The sequence below is a fragment of the Dreissena polymorpha genome, chromosome 4 (assembly GCF_020536995.1).
Source record: "Dreissena polymorpha isolate Duluth1 chromosome 4, UMN_Dpol_1.0, whole genome shotgun sequence".
In the NCBI taxonomy this organism is placed as follows: Eukaryota; Metazoa; Mollusca; class Bivalvia; order Myida; family Dreissenidae; genus Dreissena; species Dreissena polymorpha.
Window position 1 is genome coordinate 128607982 of NC_068358.1, and position 23413 is coordinate 128631394.

The 23413-nt window shown below is 37.7% G+C and overlaps 1 protein-coding gene across 1 annotated transcript; it reads left to right on the forward strand.

The window, feature by feature from the left end:
* Positions 1-8204: 8204 nt before the first annotated feature.
* On the forward strand, positions 8205-15593 carry LOC127876430 (DNA ligase 1-like). Its single transcript, XM_052421712.1, has 6 exons — positions 8205-8579; positions 8908-9070; positions 9997-10197; positions 10881-11257; positions 11833-11966; positions 15197-15593. Exons 1-6 carry the CDS (start codon positions 8445-8447, stop codon positions 15264-15266), a joined length of 1080 nt encoding a protein of 359 aa, XP_052277672.1. The 5' UTR covers positions 8205-8444; the 3' UTR covers positions 15267-15593.
* Positions 15594-23413: the final 7820 nt, after the last annotated feature.

The following is a 23413-nucleotide window of genomic DNA, read 5'->3' on the forward strand; positions in this document are numbered from 1 at the left end:
ATACATTTGCATACAATTATCATAATCTACAACTGCAAATATATGTATTCAGTTAATGATTATTAATTCATATGTAGCTAAATTGTATTTTACAAAATAAAAAGAATTATGACCTGATTACTTTCTTAAATATATATAGTGAATAATTCAACAATTTGTGCAAGAAGATTATCCTTTAATGTGTAATTTGTTTCATTCTCATCTGATTATTTGCAAATTGATAATATCATCATCTCAGAAAATTAAAACACTGGAGCACATTTCATCTTTCTTATCAATTGTAATCATCCCACAGTTCTGGCTGGTGGCAAGCAGATATCAAATTACCCTGCTCCCCAGTGTTTAATTGTCAAGCAATTAATTATGGATTTCACCCTTCATGATAAGGTGTTTGGTGAAAATTCTGCCTTACCCTTGTCCTATAACTGGAGATAATCGGTTTGTGATGAAGAAAGGGGCATTCAAATGCCTAACATGCGGAAACAAAGTGTTGAAATTGGTGTGAATTAAATAAAAACAATAACATTTATCATGAGAATTTATTTAATACGTAACAAGGTAATAAGGTAACAAATATAGAGATTCAAATCAGCTATACTATATGATGCATATATTTAAAATTTATTGGTTGTTTGTTTTCATCCTTATTTGTGTTCGTTCATTAAATTAAATTTATTATGAAAGAATTTCTATTTCTGGGTATTTTTATTATAAAAAATAGTCGCGAAGATGTGCTTTAACTTAAGAAAATTGCGAGCAGTGTTAAATATTTAAATGCAAATAAAATGGCGACAGCGCTTTTGTTTTCACCGTCGTCAAGGGGCATGTAACTCTAACTGACGCAAGTGCCCGGATGTTGCGATAAGGTCAATATTACGCTGAAAATATGGGCAGACATAAAACCCAATCAGTACTTTAAAATGAAACCATATATGATGTGATCCGTAGTTTATATTCGAGGTTTTATTCGCTAAAACTATGAGGAGTTTAAATAGAAAATCAAATTCATCGGCAAAATGGGGGTAAATAAAATCTGGTGTAATTGTATTATCTAATAGAATATCAATATAAAAAGGTGTGAATTCATTAAACCGAATCAGTACTTTAATACAAAAATCAAATTTAATAATATCCAGGTCATATTTTCTTAGTTAAATGTGTCACAAGTTTACTGCAATTGGAGCAAAACGTGTGTTTACCGAGAATAGCGTAAAAATGCAGTAATATTTGTAACGATTCTTACCGTAACCTCCAATGATGTCCCCTGTTTACTGAACTGGTCTGGTGAAAACATTATCCAGCAATTTAAAAATAACATATTCAGTCAATGTCAACAAAGAACTCGCTCTTAATTCGCTCTTTAGTTTGTAGCTTTTACCCGCTTCGCAAACAAAATGGCGTCATCTATATTTTTCTTCAAGTCTCGCGAAATCCTGTAACGGGTGAGAACTCGGCACGCTTTATTATATAAATTGGGCGACTTTCCAGTCTCTGTTATCTACGTCTCTGCAAAATGACATAACTATGAAAATAAATACGTAGAATTACATTATTTCACGCATACCATTATACAACCATTCGTTTTCTTTTCCGACTTGATACATTTACAGCTTTCCATTTAATATTTTACAGACACAACATTCGTCCAGAATTCGCGCGAATCCATTAAATCCGATGCCACATTTAAACCTTTAGCTCTACTCGTAACGTTAATTTCTGGCTCAAAGTAAATCATTTTAACTTCAATTAACACATCTCTATTACTTTCAAACTCTACTTCATCAAATCCATAGAAAGGCAGGTCAGAATCCATGTCATAAATCAGAAAACATTCATCGTACTCCGCCATTTTTTACACATTTTCAAAGAATAAAAGTGCTTTATGCCCCACTTCCTGCTGAGAATATGTTTTAATTTCTATTTATAATTAACCGATGAAATGTTACATATTCTTAAACCAGGGCCTTATGAATTCAGTTATGTAAACATTTGACCTCTCACAGAACAGTAAACAAAGGAAATAGAAATTAGGTGTGAGGTCACTATCAACAAGAACAGAATTGTTTTACGAACGAAATTTGTTATAGTTTCTTAGAAGGTTTATTCACGTAAAACGGTCTTAGAAAAATTCACTTAAAACGGTGTAAGCAATATTCTTGGACGAAAACGTTAGAAAAACGTTTCCCAAAAAAAAATTGTAAGAATTACCATATACTAAATTAAATAGATATATCGTCTGATTTTTTATCAGGTAAGGCTTCATAATGGTCAACCGATCGATGTGGGTTTTCGAAATGTCGTATATACCTTAAGCATAGGTGCGTTGCACCTATGCTTAAAACACAGGATACACACAGCATTATATATATAATAATTTTTCATAACAATGATCCAGCAAATAATAATTCTTCACAGATCGATCACCATGTCTGTAATGATTTGTACAATCTTGCTTGTTTTTTTACAACCATGATTGTTTATATTGTTTGGTGTGTGTGTGTGTGTGTGTGTGTGTGTGTGTGTGTGTGTGTGTGTGTGTGTGTGTGTGTGTGTGTGTGTGTGTGTGTGTGTGTGTGTGTGTGTGTGTGTGTGTGTGTGTGTGTGTGTGTGTGTGTGTGTGTGTGTGTGTGTGTGTGTGTGTGTGTGTGTGTGTGTGTGTGTGTGTGTGTGTGTGTGTGTGTGTGTGTGTGTGTGTGTGTGTGTGTGTGTGTGTGTGTGTGTGTGCGTGTGTGTGTGTGTATGTGTATGTGTGTGTGCGTGCGTGCGCGCGTGCGTGCGTGTGTGCGTGTTTGCGTGTGTGTGTGTGTGCGCGTGTTTGTGTGCGTGTGTGTGTGTGTGCGTGTGTGTGTGTGTGTGTGTGCGTGCGTGCGTGCGTGCGTGCGTGCGTGCGTGCGTGCGTGCGTGCGTGCGTGCGTGCGTGCGTGCGTGCGTGCGTGCGTGCGTGCGTGCGTGCGTGCGTGCGTGCGTGCGTGCGTGCGTGCGTGCGTGCGTGCGTGCGTGCGTGCGTGCGTGCGTGCGTGTGTGTGTGTGTGTGTGTGTGTGTGTGTGTGTGTGTGTGTGTGTGTGTGTGTGTGTGTGGTGTGTGTGTGTGTGTGTGTGTGTGTGTGTGTGTGTGTGTGTGTGTGTGTGTGTGTGTGTGTGTGTGTGTGCGTGTGTGTGTGTGTGTTGTATTCCGAGTTAAATACATGTCTGTATATGTTAAATATATGTTGTTGCTTCTTGAAAATAACTTTTGAAGGTTTTTGCCTTTGAATTTTTTATGCCCCCCTTCGAAGAAGAGGGGGTATATTGTTTTGCTCATGTCGGTCCGTCGGTGTGTCCGTCGGTCTGTCGGTCCGTCCACCAGATGGTTTCCGGATGATAACTCAAGAACGCTTAGGCCTAGGATCATGAAACTTCATAGGTACATTGATCATGAATGGCAGAAGACCCCTATTGATTTTCAGGTCACTAGGTCAAAGTTCAAGGTCACAGTGACTCGAAATAGTAAAATGGTTTCCGGATGATAACTCAAGAATGCTTATGCCTAGGATCATGAAACTTCATAGGTACATTGATCATGACTGGCAGATGACCCCTATTGATTTTCAGGTTACTAGGTCAAAGGTCAAGGTCATAGTGACTCGAAACAGTAAAATGGTTTCCGGATTATAACTCAAGAATGCTTACACCTAGGATCATGAAATTTTATAGCAACAGTAATCATGACTAGCAAATGACCCCTATTGATTTTCAGGTCACTAGGTTAAAGGTCAAGGTCACAGTGACTCGAAACGGTTAAAATTGTTTCCGGATGATAACTCAAGAATGCTTACGCCTAGGATCATGAAACTTCATATGAACATTGATCATGACTGGCAGATGACCCCTATTGATTTTCAGGTCACTAGGTCAAAGGTCAAGGTCAGAGTGACTCGAAACAGTAAAATAGTTTCCGGATGATAACTCAAGAATGCTTACGTCTAGGATCATGAAACTAAATAGTTACATTGATCATGACTGGCAGATGACCCGTATCAATTTTCAGGTCACTAGGTCAAAGATCAAGGTCACAGTGACTCGAAATAGTTAAATGGTTTCCGGATGATAACTCAAGAATAATTAGGTCTAGGATCATGAAACTTCATATGTACATTGATCATGACTAGCAGATGACCCCTATTGATTTTCAGGTCACTAGGTCAAAGGTCAAGGTCACAGTGACAAAACACGTATTCACACAATGGATTCCACTACAACTGACAGCCCATATGGGGGGCATGCATGTTTTACAAACAGCCCTTGTTTTACATATACTTGTGTATTTATTGTTCTTTTTGCATTTATCCATTTAGATCTATGTCACCATTACTTTAAATAGAAATCTGTTTTTTACCAGACTAATTGAGTTTTTACAGAAGTATTGCTTGACATTCTGTGCAATCAAATACTTGTTGTATATTCCCCTACTATTTGGTTTTAGATAACTAACTTCAAATAACAGATTTATAAGTTTACAAATAATACGTAAATTTCGCTTTTGACTTTGGTTTGTGATGTTGTAAAATTTAACAACAGCTGAAATGATATGATTAAGAATTTTTTTGTTTGTATATTTGTTCATGATTACATATTTTGTAAATCATGCCACTCCATCTATGATAAACCAATGACCTATAGAATACACAGATTGGAAACTTCTTCTCCGCTATAGCTATATTCAATCCAATATCGCGGCGGGCATGTATTTTATAGGTCTTTGGTTAAAAATGCCCTTGTGACTATTGTATAACTATGTTGTTTGAATCCTTGTTATCGGAGGAAAAATACAATATATATATACATGTGTGACTTCACCATTTGTTCTTTCCATATTTTGTTTATTGCTGAGAATTCTGTGAAATAAAACTGCTCTTGTTGCTATTATCTACATTTGTGATGAACAACCATTCCAAAATTGGTATAATGTGAATATTGCTGTCAAAATAATATCTGACATAAGAAGACTGATGCTATAGGTGTTGTTTGTCCAACAAGCCTCATTGCTAAGATTGCATCAAAAGGCGGCGCCTATGGCTGTACGATTCTATGACATGTTATGCTCCCGCAGAGTTCCTGTACTGCTCGGCTGCTCCAAACGTCACTGCTGAATTACATTCAACGCAATTTGGCCCTTTTGTATCGGGTGTATTTAAAGATGATATTTTGTATTTGAGCAAGTGGTGGATATGCCAAATCTAGTTCAACAAAATCTCAAATTTGTATCATTTAAAGTAAAAACGACACCAACGACGAATGGTCGTTTGGCAGGTGAACAAAGATGTGCATAGTGTCGATTTTGTCTTGAGACTATGGACACTTGACAATGCTTTGAAGTCAGTTTGTCTTGCAGTGGTGCAGTTTCATGGAAATGTATATGTGAGGTAATAAATATAACAGCAGTCTAACTGTATAATATATAATATAATATAGTCTGCGATAATTTACAGTCAAACATGCTTAATTAAAAGGCAAAATTATTCAAGGAAAACACCAGAGCTAACAAAGCCAAATATCCGCATACAGTATGATCGCAAGTTCATGTTAGATTATTTGAGAAAATACCTTAAAAGTTGTATAAAGTCTCACTGTAAACACTGCCTGCTCAGTTCCTAAGGGTATTAGATGAGCGCCTTGGGACCATAGGCACTCTTGCTATATCGATCGCAGTTGATGCAATGACCTAAATTATTATTACATACGCCAAATTACATAGATCAAGACCTGATTAGATAACATATCGACAATTATAAGCTCGGTGGTATGAATGCCGTGTACGCAAAATTGGCATCTTACACACGCCACGGCTTGTTATTTTAAACAATCCATATTTGTTCCTGTTCAGTTAAATGAATATAATTTTAGATTGTATACTATTCGATAGAATGGATTTTTTTCTGAATCTATGTTGATGTTATAGTACTCGTATAGGAATGTATGTTACTTTGTGATTGAAAGATGAACTTCAAACATGTTTAACATGTGGGTCAGACCGTTCAAAATATCTACCGAACTCGATCTAAGTCTTATTAATCTGCATATCTTTTTTAAGAATTGTATCTTGTAGGTGTTGATATATAATGAAGATAATAAACTCAAGTTTTTAAATACAATCTTTTTACACTCAGTTGAGCTAGTTGAGCTCGATTGGTCATTGTCGGCTCGGGTACTACTTAGATGTACCCCGGGTACTCTTAAGTATACTTTCATGTACCCAGGGTACGGTAAATATGCTTAATCGTACCCGGTCGATTTTTAGACTGTACCCGAGTTATATTCCCGCCCAAAATCCGATGTCGTAAAACGCGCTACCGATAACCTTAAACAAACTTCTCTTTAAAAAAAAAACTGCATCAACATGTTTTTTGAGTATGAGTTTCGATAATATAGAGGCCATTTTACAGAAAATTGACATAAATGTGAATATAATAAATTTCAAAAATATATAGCCGACAACGACCGATTTAGCGGTAAATTTCCGGGTATGTTTGAGTGTATTTACCGTACCCTGGGTACTTGAGTACCGGGGTACATGTAAGCACGGACTCAATATACGCTCCGTGATGTAAGTAATAACCGAGCCGACAATAACCAATAAACACACGTGCATTTGAAAGCGCCTAGGTATAAAAATAATTGTTGAAAAGTACAACGACGAAAAATGTTTTTATAACGAAAGAAAATCTTTGTAAGAACATTATTTGCTATCTTATTTGGAATTGCTTACACGGGATATCTTTTTTTGACGTCTTACGTTCTTTTACTGTCACAGTGTCAAGTTTCAAATTCATCAAGTTCATGCGTGAAAGAAAATACAAACCGACTTTCGTTTCTTGATGTCATACACTGTTTGCCGATGATTAATAATACGAACATGATTTAACACTTAAAGAACAATTAATTTCGTAATCCTTCACAGCATGTTGAATTTACAGTCCTCACAAGCTGCGGGGCAATCAGACCGACGGACAAGAGGGAACCAGTGACCTAAAAAGCAGCCTCTCCCACCATATTGACGTTAGTTTGGGAATAAAAACAACGTTGAGTACATTTTAAATTTAATTTGGAATCAACGTCTTGCTTTTCGAATCATGCGATACGTTTACTGACAGACACATTATTTCCTGGTTGAAAATGTGTCATGTAACGCCTCCGTTAACTTACAAAGACAGACAGACAGACAGACAAAAAACAATCATTAATTACGTCTTTGGATACGTGGTCCATCCATTGGGTATCTTCAATGGTATCTTATTTATGGGAATTTATAATTTACCTTGACATATGCCATAAAGTTGAATCATTTTTAAGTTTTATTATAACAGTATTATCAACGGCAAATAATATGTTACCTCCGCCGTAGTTTCGCTAGATCACAGACGCATAATTACCATAATATACGCGCGAAATATCGATGTTCATCGAAATGTATCGCATGAGCCTTTGTAATAACTACTCAAACAATGAATAATAACATTATTACTTAGAACGAACTACAGTATGATTTTTTACTTCACGAAAAAGTTATGAAATTTAGCACATCAGCAATTTTCTATGTTGAACCGAGTCATCTCAATGCTAAACAAAATCTCTGGATGGCAAAATCTTTATCATAACGTGTCATAGTTTCAAATTTCAATATTGCATTGTGGCGTGCTGTAATCCCAAAGTCATCTGCTTTAAAATAGGCCTCGCGTTATCTTTGTTTTGTATACGAACAAATTGATTATGCCTTATTATTGAGGGTTTAAATGTCTTTAACTGTGCCTGTATAAAATGATCGCTGTGTATTTAACCTAGTATTTTCTCTAATTTGTTTCTGGAGGTCATTCGATCGGATTTTAATTAAATTGTTTGAACGCATGGATTTCCAAAAACTGTCGGACATCAGTTAAACACGACCTTCTTGTGTGAGGATATACAGATAAGTCTCAACGAAAGCGGAATAGAATAGTTCTGTGTCAGAATTATTGAATACGCGTGCTTAAAAAAATAGTGTACAAATGTAGTTGACAAAAACTACATAATTATAAAGAAGTGAACCTCAAGCTTCCATTTTGTCAATTATTAAGATGCTAGCAACTCAATCTTTTTAATAGTTGTCATCGTACCAAAATACTGTTTGATCAAACGTTATAGAAAAGATATATGACCGATCTATGCTTAAACGGATATACACGTGAATTTGTATTGTAATTTACAAAACGTAAGCATATTTCGGTAAAATTATTGTACAAAAACGCCATAGCAAAATAAAAGTGACGTTTGATGTTATACTCTGTAATAATCTTCAGTGAACGCGTAATAGCGAAATACAAAACAACAAAAAACACAATACATTATCTGGAATTATAAATTAAATACGCGGACCAGGGCGGGTAAAGTCGATGCTACAATTGTTCACCAATTACTGAGCGGAAGTCGATATGGACGATATTCACCGGGAACTGCTGCTGAAGAGGCAGCGGTACCTGCGCGATAACGTGATCATGGAGGAAGGGCTGTTGTCGAAACTGAGAGAGAGTGGCGTGTTCAACACGTCCATGATCCAGGTCATTCAGGTGGGTAATCGCGTCGGCTGCGTGTGAAATGTTAATTGTGACAATGTTGATTAAATAATAAAAAAAGACTGGCGAACATTAATGTTGAACACGTTCAATTAGATATCATAAACTAACAAATGCTTCATGTCATACTTCAAGAATTAGCGCACACTGCACATGAATTTTGTTTGGAATAATAAAAATATATGGTTTCTTGTCAAATTTTTTTAATGAGGTGGCGCTGGAAAAGGTACTGTTGCATTTGACAATTACCAATGTCATGCTGAAACATAACAATACATTTTTAAAGGAGCTCAAACTAAGGAGCGTATTATTTTACTTGCAGAGCGAGATCGACAACGACAGGCAGATGGCGCGCCTGCTGGATATGTTGACCAAGCGCGGACCGGAAGCGTACGACAAGTTCATGGACTGCCTGAGCGAGGACTACCCCTGGGTGGTGCAGAACTTCCGAGAGAAGGAGGCCGAGCTCATGGAGCAGGATAGAGGTGAGGCCGTTTGCTGCGGGGTTCATACCCGAGTATACTGATCTAGCGGCCATCTGCTACGGGGTTCAAGCCCTAGTTTACTGATATAGCAGCCGTGTGCTACGGGGTTCACATCCAAATTTTCTTATCTAGGGGCCATCAGCTACTGGGTTCACGCCCGAGTTTACTTATCTAGTGGTCGTCTGCTACGGGGTTCACGCCCGAGTTTACTGATCTAGCGGCCGTCTGTTTCGGGGTTCACACCCGTGTTTACTGATCTAGCGGCCGTCTGCTTCGGGGTTCACGCCCCGAGTTTACTTTTATAGCGGCCGTCGGCTGCAGTGTTCACGTCTGCGTTTACTGATCTAGGGGCCGTTTGCTGCAGTGTTCACAGCCGAGTTTATAGATCTAGGGACCATCTGCTGCACCATTCATGTCTGCGTTTACTGATCTAGGAGCCGTCTGCTGCAGTGTTTACGCCCGAGTTTACTGATCTAGCGGCCGTCTGATGCAAGGTGCACGCCGACTTTACTAATTAAATGACCGTCTGCTGCAGCGTTAAATTACTGATTACGATGCCGTCTGCTGCAGGATGCACGCGCGTGTAAACTGATTTAGAAAGTTCAGTAACTGACGGCTTTGTTTAAGAAATAACAACGCCACACGTTCATATGGGACGCACAACACATGCGTCAATATATGTCATGTGAATATTTTATCGTAACTTATTATTGATTGTTAATTATTTCTGCTATTTAAATAAACTTATTATGTGATGCTGATTGTGGTTGTGATGTTTATTGCGGTGCATGAGGAGAAGGAGGAGGAGTAGTAAGAGGAGTTACAACATCGTAGCTATATTATAGGGGTCCTTAAGGCGAATAAGATCCTAACGGGTACAAACTAGCGCAAAAAGCATTATGTTACATTATTGTGATATCTTTCAGCGGAATCCGACGTGAACCGGGACATCCGGCAGACAGTGAAGGAGTACGTGAAGGAGCTCGCGCGCACGACTCGCATGAACAACGCACAGCGGAAGAACGTCGAGGACTTCCTGTGCCGCCAGATCACCATAGATACCAACCTGAACAGTGGCAGCATGCCGGGTCGCAAGCTGTACGCCATACACAGGCGCCTTATGCAAGGCAAGGGTGCCGCGGGGTTGTTACTGAAAAATGAATGCCTTTTAAGTTAAAATTAGACGCTTTTACACATTCACGCAATACAAGTATTCAATTTAAAAAAGATGGAACAAAAGGTTCTGCTGGGATTAATCGATATCCAACATTTCATTAAATAAGACTGCAGCGAATTTATTAATTAAGTTTATGAACAATCAAATAAATGTAAGCCTAAATATAAATAAATATCCACTATACCTAACTAAAAAATATTCAGTGATGCGCTAGTAACAAGAAAAGTACAACATATTTGAAACACACGTGGTTAGCGTGTGGCTATGATATATATTAGTGAAAACATCATTTTTGAATGATAAATAAACATATTATAACGAAAAATAAACTTTTCTGAAAAAAAAATCACCATCAAATATTATATATTCGATAGTGATTTTTGTTCTCATAAAAGTTGATTTTTCGTTATAATATGATTATTTATTATTCAAAATGATGTTTTCACTAATTAATATCATAGCCTCACGCTAACCACCTGTGATTTGAAACATAATACATGATAGTATATTTTTCTGTCCATTTGTATCGAACATTTTAAATGTTATTTTATTCGATTCATGCGATTATAAATTTTCTCTCCAATAATATAAGGCTTGTTCACAATCAGTTCAAAACACAATATAATCATTTAGGGATCCCGTTGTCGTCTCTCGACGAAAGCGACCAGGGTGACCTTGAAAACATACTTCCGGACAACGTCACCATCGACAAGATCGAAAAAGAGGTCAGTCTACTCGTTGATCGGGTACAAGAACTAGAGACAATTATAGAAAGCTGCTATGAAAAGCTTGGCGAAACCAGTAAAGACAAGTTTCTACCTGATTTGGTATTCTGTCAGCATAAGCTCCTATTGGAGCGAGACATTAAAATCGAAGAGCTGAAACAAAAGGTGCAATCGCAGCAGAAGACGATGCGTCTAGCGCGCGAAAAGGAAAGACGCGCCCGGGAAGAAAGCGAGAAGAATAAGGAGGGCAAAGACGAGGTGGAGAAATCGCTCGACACGCTAAAGGTAAACCGGCAAAAAGCTCAATATTGTTTAATCCGCCTTTCATATTTGTTCTAGATTTTTATGGACTTCAGAATCGGATACTTTCTTATCTATTAAATTCAAATTTTACCTCAAAACAAATGGATTTATAGGCTAACTTGTTCCGAGAAATGACGTGTAAAATATACATGAAATTAATTCGATTATTACAATGATCTTATCATACATGTTGGTGCTCAGCTTTAATTCGTCTTAAGAAATTAAATGGTAACCCTTAAGTCGTTTGATAAGACGAGCTTTGGTTTTTTATCGACATAAACTATATTTGCGATGTAATAACTATCTTTGTCAGAATCTATGCAAGCATCGCTCTGCGAAAACGGGGTTAAATGCATGTGCGTAAATACTGCATTCCAGATTAGCCTGTGCAGTATTCACAGGCTAATCATGGACGACAATTTTCGCCTGAACTTGATTTTTTCTAAGTAGAGATCTCCAATAAACGATACATTTAATCGAAGCGGAAAGTGTCGTCCCTTATTAGCCTGAGCGGACAGCACATGCATTGAGACACGTTTTATCATGTTTATACGCAGATAAAGATCCAGAAGATGCAAGAGGAACGGCAACGGATGGGGATGCGAATGGCGTTCGACGTCGCGTTCGGCTCCACCATCCACCCCAACGTCCCTTCCGGTGTAGCGTCACAGGACCGACCGCGGAAACACAGGTACGGCCTTCTGGCGCCGAATAACAATGTGTAAAATTTATCCTTTTTAGCTGATCTATTTAAAAAAAAAGAGCTATTGTCATCACATGAGCGTCGGCGTCTGCGTCCGGTTTAGTTTTGTGTTTAGATCCACTTTTCTCATAAAGTATCAAAGCTTTGCATTAAAACATGGCACACTTACTTACTACGATGAGGGGACTGGGCAGGCAAAGTAAGATGACTCTGGCTGGCATTTTGACAGAAGTATGTGCCCTTTTTATACTTAGAAAATTGAAAATTTTGTTAAGTTTTGTGTTTAGGTCCACTTTATTTCTAAAGTATAAAAGCTATTGCTTTCATACTTGCAACACTTACTAACTATCATAAGGGGACTGTGCAGGCAAAGTAATGTAACTCTGACTGGCATTTTCACAGAATAATGGCCCCTTTTATACTTAGAAAATTGAAAATTTGGTTAAGTTTTGTGTTTTGGTCCACTTTACTCCTAAAGTATCATAGCTATTGCTTTCACACTTGGAACACTCGCTTACTTTCATAAGGGGACTGTACACAACAAGTTGAATAACTCTGGTGTCATTTTGATGGAATTATGGCCCTTTTTTTACTTAGAAACTTGGAATATTTTGTTAAATTTTGTGTTTAGATCCACTTTACTTCTGTTGTATCAAGGCTATTGCTTTCAAACTTTAAATACTTTCTTACTATCATGAGGGTACTGTACCTGGCAAGTTGAATTTCACCATTGCCTTTAAATGACCTTGACTCTCAAGGTCAAAGCATTAAATTTTGCTAAAATTGCCATAACTTCTTTATTTATGATCAGATTTGATTCATACTTTAACACTTATCTGACATACCACAATAGACTCCACCCAAACCATCCCCACGCCCCGTCCCAGACCCCCCCCCCCCCCATTTTTTCCATGTTTGTCTTATTTTTGAAAGATCATCTAATAAATGACCACACCCCACACTATTACCCCCTCTCAACCCCCCCCCCAAAAAAAAAAAAGAAACATGGTTAAAACAAGAGGGCCTGAAAGGCCCAAAGTCGCTCACATGAGATAACAAGATATTATTGGGACAAATCTTCTGACCAAGTTTCATGAAGATCGGAAAATAAATGTGGCCTCTACAGTGTTAATAAGGTTTTTGCTATAGCCATATAAGGAAAAATGCCCCGCCCCTAGCAGCCATGTTTTTTAACCAACCGGCATCATTTTTGAACTCGTCCGAGATATTATAGGGATGAATCTTCTGACCAAGTTTCATGAAGATCGGACAGTAATGTGGCCTCTAGAGTGTTAACAAGATTTTACTATAGCCATATAAGAAAAAATGCCCCGCCACTTGGAAGCCATGTTTTTCAAGCAAACATAATTATTTTCGAACTCATTCAAGATATCATTGAGACCAATCTTCTGACCAAATTTCATGAAAATTCAAAGATAAATGTGGGCCTCTAGAGTGTTGACAAGGTTTTACAATAGCCATACATAGCCATATAAGGAAAAATGCCCCGCTCCTGGTGGCCATGTTTTTAAAGCAACCAAAACCATTTTCAAACTCATCCAAGATATCATTGGGACAAATCTTCTGACCAAGTTAGCATGATGATCGGAAATAAATGTGACCTCTAGAGTGTTATCAAGGTTTTTCTATAGCCATATAAAGAAAAATGCCCCGCCCCCGTGATGGCCATGGTTTTCAACCAACCGGCATCATTTTTGAACTCGTCCAAGATATTATTGGGATGAATCTTCTGACCGAGTTTCATGAAGATCGGAATATAAATGTGGTCCCCTAGAGTGTTAACAAGATTTTACTATAAATATATATAGCCATATAAGAAAAAATGCCCCGCCTCCTTGGCAGCATGTTTTTCAAGCAAACGTAACCATTTTCGAACTCATCCAACATATCAATAAGACAAATCTTCTGACCATATTTCGTGAAGATTGGATAATAAATGTGGCCTCTAGAGTATTAACAAGGTTTTACTATAGCCATATAAGGAAAAATGCCCCCGCCCCCTGGCTGCCATGTTTTTCAACCAACCTGGCATCATTTTCAAACTCGTCCAAGATATTATTGGGATGAATTTTCTGACCAAGTTTCATGAAGATTGGACAATAAATGTGGCCTCTAGAGTGTTAACAAGATTTTACTATAGCCATATAAGGAAAAATGCCCCGCCCCATTTTCGAACTCATACAAGATATCATTGAGACCAATCTTCTGACCGAATTTCATGAAGATTGGACAATAAATGTGGCCTCTAGAGAGTTAACAAGGCAAATGTCGACGCCGCACAACGGACAACGCACGACGGACAAAAGGCGATCACAAAAGCTCACCACGTTATTTATTTTTATTATTTTATTTTTGAAAGGCTGTCCAACCATCCCCCCCAAGAATTCCCCCGCCCCCCCCCCCCCAATTTTTTTTTAAATTTCTTTTTTGAAAGATAATGTAATAAATGACCACACCACCTCGCTATACACCCTCTCTATCCCCACCCTCCCTCCGTTTTGATTGAAGTATTGAGATAGGTCCCTTCACCTTTAAAAATAAAAATAGATGAGCGGTCTGCACCCGCTAGGAGGTGCTCTTGTTTTAAACAAAGTATGGTCTTTATAGTATACAGTTCAATGGTGGAAAGTTATAATTCAATAGTATTGTATTCTTCCATCTTATAACCTCAAATTAAATTAATCGGAAATGATAGTGAAGTAAAACTCTGTAAAACTCTGTAAGAACTCTTTGACGTTCATGGTAAAACATATTAATGGACTATATCAAACACGCACACAATTCTCACAGACTTTGTTAGATAGACACACATTTTAAATAAATAATGCACTCGTATATTCATTAATTTCAGAGAAATTAAATGAAAACGAAAATTATATGATAAAGTTAGTGAATACAATGTACAATTATTTCTTTATGAGGCACTTTTTAGTGTACGATCATGTTCTGACCAAAATTAGTTTTTAACATAAACATATTATTATTTATTAAAGCGTGCAATTCTACATATTTTAGTCTCCCTCTGGTAAAACAGGACTTACTGCATGGGCATAAATTGTCGTCTCAGATCTGCCTGTGAAGTACTGCACAGGCTTATCTGGGACGATACGTTACGCATATGCATTAAGACCCGTTTCCCCAGATACAGGCTCAATTCGTCGTTTTACGCAATACCCTGAAGAAGGTTCATTTTCCAGACGATCGTCAGTTGATAAACAGACAGAGGGCGACGACATGCAGAAAGATGGTGAAGACAACACCAGCTAATGATGTAGAGACGGCGCTTTTTGTACCATCAGCAAAACAATGAGAACGGTTCTAGTTCTATAAAGTGCTGTAACAAAATAGACATTGTGTTATGCATGCCAATTAAATAACTATGATATCGCAGATACTGATCTTTGTGGACAAGGTAACCTTATGTAAAGGTTTACATGTATGCCTAAATTACTGTTTAATTGTTGTTGTATTAAATTGCTAAACTTAAATGACACTGACTTGCCGTTTGCTGACCTCGTTTATGGTCATATCTGAAAGCTCTGTGAGTGTATATTTATTTTTTAAACATTTACAAATAAAACTATTGGCACTGAATACTTACAATTGTTACACGAAGAAATGAAGATCAAAAACAACAACGTCTAATGGGCACCATCTTGGTTTTCGCCACCTTGGTTCCATACCTGCAGTATGCCAACTATCCACCTTCCCCATATTTGAACCTAGGTCATTCCCCTCAAAGAATGGAGTAAGAAACTGCATAGAAAAAGCATGCACACCTGTTCCCCAAGGGTCAGCAATTTGCAACATATATGTTCAATCAACAAAGCCTTTCCTTGTTTAGTGAATTGAAAATGACAGGGTAGGTTCACTGTATATGGTAAGGATAACATCAAACATTGGCGAATAATACATGTAAAAAAACATGTATTGCGAATGTATTATAAATACACATTGGCAATTTCCCTTGACTTACCGCTGTTCAGAGGTTGCACTGTATTATGATTAATGATTATATTATTTTATACCTGATACAAAGTATAGGAGGATATACTAGAATCACCATGTCTGCCTGCATGTCTGTCTGTCCGTTTGTCATATCGTACCTATGCTGTCCGTCTCTCCGACCGTACACAGTAAGTTTGACTATTCTGGAATCACCTGCCTGTCGTTCTTTCTGATGATAGTGATGGCTATGATGATGATCATTGTTATTTGCTGTTATTAATAATATTATTATGATTATTGTACTATTGAAACAAAGTAAAGGGGTTACCAGCCTCTCTGTCTATAAAAACAGAGTCCGTCTGTCTGTCTGTCCGACTCTCCTTCCTTTTGTCCGTCCGTCTGTTTGTCTGTCTGCCTGCCTCCCAGCCTGTCTCTGTCTGTCTGTCTATTTGCACGTATCCACTTTTGGGGGGAAAATAAGACGTGTGTTTGATTTCAATACTTGATCTTAACATCTAAGACAAAGTCCAAATGCAATTATTTCTGAATTTGGGAAATAAAACTACAAAATACGTAGAACCATGTCGGTGTTAAGACAATGGCTTCTTCAAAAATAAAGCAAAAGTAAACGAATAATATCAATATTGTTTTGAAGGACTTTAAGCTTACGACAAACAAATAAACACATAGTCCATCAACTCACATGGAGAGTCTTTGTGCGAACCCTGACATTTATATCCGAGGGTTATACGGTAATGCGTGATCAGCATGACAGTGCTCAGTTTGTGCTTCGTAATCTTGCACTCCAATATCCAGCACTCCTGCAGCATGAAATGCATGCGGAAATATTGAATGCGGAAATATTGAATAAGTCATGAGAAATGTCACACAATGCATGTGGAAAATCATAAAATACTTGTTTGATATATTATGTAATGCACGTGTGTAGCACATAATGCGCGAGGAACATCAATAAATGCACTTTTACTTTTTAATATCACGTAAATCACTTCATCTGTATCACGAAATACACGCAAAATGCACGAGCTTTAATTAAGGGGTGTTGCTGCAGTTTTGCTGATTTTTTTTCCATCAAATAGATTTTGTACAAAATTTATATTTAAGATATATATACAAATACTATATGAAAAATTAAATAAAAACATAGGGTCACCGGCCTTGTTTTGATTTTATTCACCATTATATAATTATATACATTATTATAATGTACTTTTTCAATAAAACTGAAAAATCTCTAATTGCGTAAAATTGATTAATAACGTATTAAAATGGCAACATGTAAATATTATATAAGCTAAGATACATCATATACCATTTAATTAACCCACACACTACCAATAAAATGGAGTACACAAGTAAAATTTTAAGAAATTTATTTTTTATAATTTTTATGTCACCCCAAAAAACGTCATTTTTTACTATTGTAACCACATAAATATTTTTTTTTTAATCTGTCAAAAAGAATTCTGCGAAACTGCTCAAATATGTTCATCTACGTATTGTCATCATAAAACACAAATACAAAAAGGGGGTCACTGCACTTTTAACAGAGATTTTTTGTTTTAACTATCCCTACCGTCTGCGTCAAATTTCATAAAATTCAGCAATTAGGCAAAACCCAAGTACCGGTACATAGATTGTAGAAATATACATAACCATTAGAAATTGTTTACAATCTTAACTGAGTTCACAACAGCTTACCAAAATACATTAATAAAAAACAATATTTAATCACAAAAATAATACCTTACCGTATCAAACTCGACCTTAATCATTAATAACTTACATGTACTTGTTCACAGATTGCGGCATGTTTTGAAGTTTGTGATTTAATGCTTTAAATTGATAAATGTAAACAACAGGACTAAAGGGCTCCAGTATAAAACAAGAATGAAATTAAAGAAAGAAAAAAAAAGTTAACCCCACCTGGGATCGAACCACTGACAATTGTATTATGAACCAACTCGGTCATTTCTGATGATACTGATAACAAAAATATTGAGTTGTGATAATAGCATCATCGGTATATTGACATTATTTATATATTAAACAAGATCTTTTCCCAGATAACAAGGTATCGAACAATATTGTAGATAACGATCCGCATAATATAAAGAGATCCGTATACTCGTTTCTCAAAAAGTAATGAACAGAAAAACGCCGATTCGGAATACACAACTATAACAGTTATCTTTTTTGCCGGCCTCCATGAGCCTCCTTACATAGTCAAATTATTCGGAGAGTTTGGTGAGGAGCTGCTGATTCGTCCGGCGCTTTTCCTGGACCGCCGGGTGTGGGAAAACTGTCAACACAGACCAAGTGTCACGAGGGTAATAAACGCATGTTCGCAATCATATTGTGTCGACACACGATCACACAATACCAAAAACTTCAGAAGACATGAACGTCAAAGCCATCATCCAAAGAAAGGTGAAGATCAAATCCATAAAAACAACACTATAAAGACGTTTCATACCAAAACACACACTATTGACGGAATGAACTATAGTAGCAATACAACATGTCTGCTTTGTTTATCATAAGAGATAAAACTAAAATGATCGATAGCATAAATCAAGTATCGCGCAAAACAGCAGAAAAAATAAACAAATAAGAACTAACATTGTTGTAAGCGTAAACCGCTCTTTAATAGGCAAAGCAGACATGTTTCATTGCTATTAGGGGATATCATAATAGTAACACTAATGAAATCACACCTTTTTCTACAGAGAAACTATTTTACTTTAGGTACAATTTCGGGCGTTTTAATTGCACAGTTATTAAGCTTACAGCTTATGTTTGTGCCTCTTTACAACGAACTCAGCTCTTATACAATTGTGAGTACATTGGCTGTAACTGAAGCGCGAATAAATAATATGGAGGCCTTATTGGACGAGGCTTTTAGTTAAGTACCCATGGGATAACTGTAACCCTCGCCAGCAATTGCAAAATTGAGTGGGAAGCTCATTTCAATGCTGAGCGTTGTCGGCTAAAAAGCGAGATTGACGTCGAGGTCTTTATATCAATTCCTAGCAAGTAGGGCTAGTTACGATGCACGCGTTGCTATAGATGAAATGATGTTTGGAAAAGATAACGTCAGAGATTTGAATATTTGCGATTTATGTAAGACCGGAAAGTACACTAGCTCAGGTGCTTATGAGCCCTTTATTATGTCATGTAACGTCAGTGGAGCTGGCTTTAGGGGTGACATCGCTGGTATTCTAGGAAGCCCTATTTCGAACTTATTGCGAAACACATCATTTTCGTTGCAAAGGTAAGAACATGACAATGTACATTTCTGGGATGAACTTTCCGACAATATATGTATGAGTAAAGTTTGCACCTTTTTATAAAAAAATATTTGCGAACGTATCAATCCGATGAGATATATGTCCATCTATATCAAGACTTTCGTTTGAAATGTTTTCCTTAAAGTACTATTAACTTCCTGAATCTGTTTCTAACTGACCCCGTTTCAACCCTCCTCTTTTTGCTGCTTAGGGCATTCCCTAGCAAAATGACCACTCTTCCCACATACGAAGCAAACACGTTGTATTCAACCCTAGCTTAGCAGTTAAGTACACTGTATGTTGAATTGGCGTTTGCACAGCGCGCATATCACGTTTACTCTCCCGTATGCTTTAATCAAATTAAATGTTTGCCCGCAATAGTTGCATCAAACTTTTAACCGAAAATGGTCTACGTTCATTGTCACAGAGACGCTTTCAACAGCATCATCTAAGTTTTCTATTAATCCATCTACGATATGGTACAAAGTGGTGTCATATCCATGATTGAATGGAGGAATTAAAGAAACACACACACACACACATACTTTGCAGAAGAAAAATCTTCTATGCAATATTTGACCTCAAAATGGTATTAAAGTCAGTCTTATGGTTATTGTGTGAAACCCATCTCCAAATCTCGCAACTGAACTAATGTCGTATTTCGGAATCCCTCAATTCATTAGACGTTTTAGCCTAGAAATAAGATAAATAACATACAAGAGAAAAGTATGATATTGTCTAAAAAAGCAGTCATCTTAAACTTAATCAGATATGCCTTTAAGACATGTTTCTTGGCCTTTTGGGATATGCATCGCATGGTATAATGTAAAATATAGTTAACATTACAAAGGAAAAACAAGTGAGTAAATGCATCTGCATTGAGGCATTCCATATCTATTACGTTGGGTGCAAATAATCACAGCCTTACAAACTATGTTTGAGCAGCATACAATATTTTAATGTTTTGCAAATATTACTATTACATAATAATAATATTAAAGTTTACTTCTTCTGTTATAAAACTTCGCATTATATGATATCAATTGTATACGTGTTTATGCGTAGCCTGGTTGTGAAACAATTTAAAAATTGCATTATTTTAAGCATAGTAAACTATTACAAATGTTGTTTATATTTTTATTTTTCATTTATATTCAGTAGTGTGAATCAAAGTGACATTAACATATGTGATTTATAAAACTCACAAGTATACATTTTGCAACAGTAGCACATCAAATTTATTATGCACTATTTAAAGATAATTCATTCAACAATATTATATTCGAAATAACTAGATCAGTTTTGGGTAATATTTTTTATGTTTCCTGTATTCATTTATAATGTGTGCGAGTGTAAACCGCTGATTTGAATAACTACTCTTATCACGGTATTGCGCAACTGAACTATCGTCTTGATTTGAGTAACTTCTCTGATCACGGTATTGCGCAACTGAACTTCCGTCTTGATTTGAGGAACTTCTCTGATCACGGTACTGCGTCACTGAACTACCGGCTTGATTTGGGTAACTTCTCTTATCACGGTATTGCGCCACTAAACTACCAACTTGACTTGAATAACTTCTCTTATCACAGTATTGCGCCACTGAACTACCGTCCTGATTTGAATAATTACTCTGATCACGATACTGCGTAACTGAACTACCGGCTTGATTTGAATGACTGCTCTGATCTTCATTCTGCGCTACTGAACTACCATCATGATTTAAGTAACTTTTCCTATCAAGGTATTGCGCCACTGAACTACCGTCCTGATATGATTAACTTCTCCTATCACGGTATTGCGCCAATGATCTACCGTCTTGATTTGAGTAACTTCTCTTATCACGGTATTGCGCCACTGAACTACCGTCTTGATTTGAATAACTTCTCTTATCACGGTAATGCGCCACTGGACTACCGTCCTGATTTGAATAATTACTCTGATCACAGTACTGCGCCACTGGACTACCGTCTTGATTTGAGTAACTTCTCAAATCACGGTATTGCGCCAATGATCTACCGTCCTGATTTGAATAATTACTCTGATCACGGTATTGCGCCACTGAACTACCATCCTGATTTGAGTAACTTCTCCTATCACGGTATTGCGCCACTGAACTACCGACTTGATTTGAATAACTTCTCTTATCACGGCAATGCGCAACTGGACTACCGTCCTGATTTGAATAATTACTCTGATCACGGTACTGCGCCACTGGACTACCGTATTGATTTGAATAATTACTCTGATCACGATACTGCGCCACTGAACTACCGGCTTGGTTTGAATAACTGCTCTGATCTTCATTCTGCGCTACTGAACTACCGTCCTGATTTGAGTAACTTCTCCCACCACGGTATTGCGCCACTGAACTACCATCCTGATTTGAGTAACTTCTCCTATCACGGTATTGCGCCACTGAACTACCGACTTGATTTGAATAACTTCTCTTTTCACGGTAATGCGCCACTGGACTACCGTCCTGATTTGAATAATTACTCTGATCACGGTACTGCGCGACTGGACTACCGTATTGGTTTGAATAATTACTCTGATCACGATACTGCGCCACTGAACTACCGGCTTGGTTTGAATAACTGCTCTGATCTTCATTCTGCGCTACTGAACTACCGTCCTGATTTGAGTAACTTCTCCCACCACGGTATTGCGCCAATGATCTACCGTCTTGATTTGAGTAACTTCTCTTATCACGGTTTTGCGCAAATGAAATGTCGGCTTGACTTGAGGAACTTCTCTGATCACGGTACTGCGCCACTGGACTACCGTCTTGATTTGAGTAACTTCTCAAATCACGGTATTGCGCCAATGATCTACCGTCCTGATTTGAATAATTACTCTGATCACGGTATTGCGCCACTAAACTACCATCCTGATTTGAGTAACTTCTCCTATCACGGTATTGCGCCACTGAACTACCGACTTGATTTGAATAACTTCTCTTATCACGGCAATGCGCAACTGGACTACCGTCCTGATTTGAATAATTACTCTGATCACGATGCTGCGCCACTGAACCACCGGCTTGGTTTGAATAACTGCTCTGATCTTCATTCTGCGCTACTGAACTACCGTCCTGATTTGAGTAACTTCTTCCACCACGGTATTGCGCCACTGAACTACCATCCTGATTTGAGTAACTTCTCCTTTCACGGTATTGCGCCACTGAACTACCGACTTGATTTGAATAACTTCTCTTATCACGGTAATGCGCTACTGGACTACCGTCCTGATTTGAATAATTACTCTGATCACGGTACTGCGCCACTGGACTACCGTATTGGTTTGAATAATGACTCTGATCACGATACTGCGCCACTGAACTACCGGCTTGGTTTGAATAACTGCTCTGATCTTCATTCTGCGCTACTGAACTACCGTCCTGATTTGAGTAACTTCTCCCACCACGGTATTGCGCCAATGATCTACCGTCTTGATTTGAGTAACTTCTCTTATCACGGTTTTGCGCAACTGAACTGTCGGCTTGACTTGAGGAACTTCTCTGATCACGGTACTGCGCCACTGGACTACCGTCTTGATTTGAGTAACTTCTCAAATCACGGTATTGCGCCAATGATCTACCGTCCTGATTTGAATAATTACTCTGATCACGGTATTGCGCCACTGAACTACCATCCTGATTTGAGTTACTTCTCCTATCACGGTATTGCGCCACTGAACTACCGACTTGATTTGAATAACTTCTCTTATCACGGCAATGCGCAACTGGACTACCGTCCTGATTTGAATAATTTCTCTGATCACGGTACTGCGCCCCTGGACTACCGTATTGATTTGAATAATTACTCTGATCACGATACTGCGCCACTGAACTACCGGCTTGGTTTGAATAACTGCTCTGATCTTCATTCTGCGCTACTGAACTACCGTCCTGATTTGAGTAACATTTCCCACCACGGTATTGCGCCACTGAACTACCATCCTGATTTGAGTAACTTCTCCTATCACGGTATTGCGCCACTGAACTACCGACTTGATTTGAATAACTTCTCTTATCACGGTAATGCGCCACTGGACTACCGTCCTGATTTGAATAATTACTCTGATCACGGTACTGCGCCACTGGACTACCGTATTGGTTTGAATAATTACTCTGATCACGATACTGCGCCACTG

What these genes read in the sequence shown, in the direction of transcription:
- LOC127876430 (XM_052421712.1), top strand. Translation starts at nt 8,445, where the DNA reads ATGGACGATATTCACCGGGAACTGCTGCTGAAGAGGCAGCGGTACCTG. An exon ending in ACACAGGCGCCTTATGCAAG is followed by an intron (nt 10,198 to 10,880) that starts GCAAGGGTGCCG and finishes ATAATCATTTAG; the next exon opens with GGATCCCGTTGTCGTCTCTC. An exon ending in AATCGCTCGACACGCTAAAG is followed by an intron (nt 11,258 to 11,832) that starts GTAAACCGGCAA and finishes GTTTATACGCAG; the next exon opens with ATAAAGATCCAGAAGATGCA.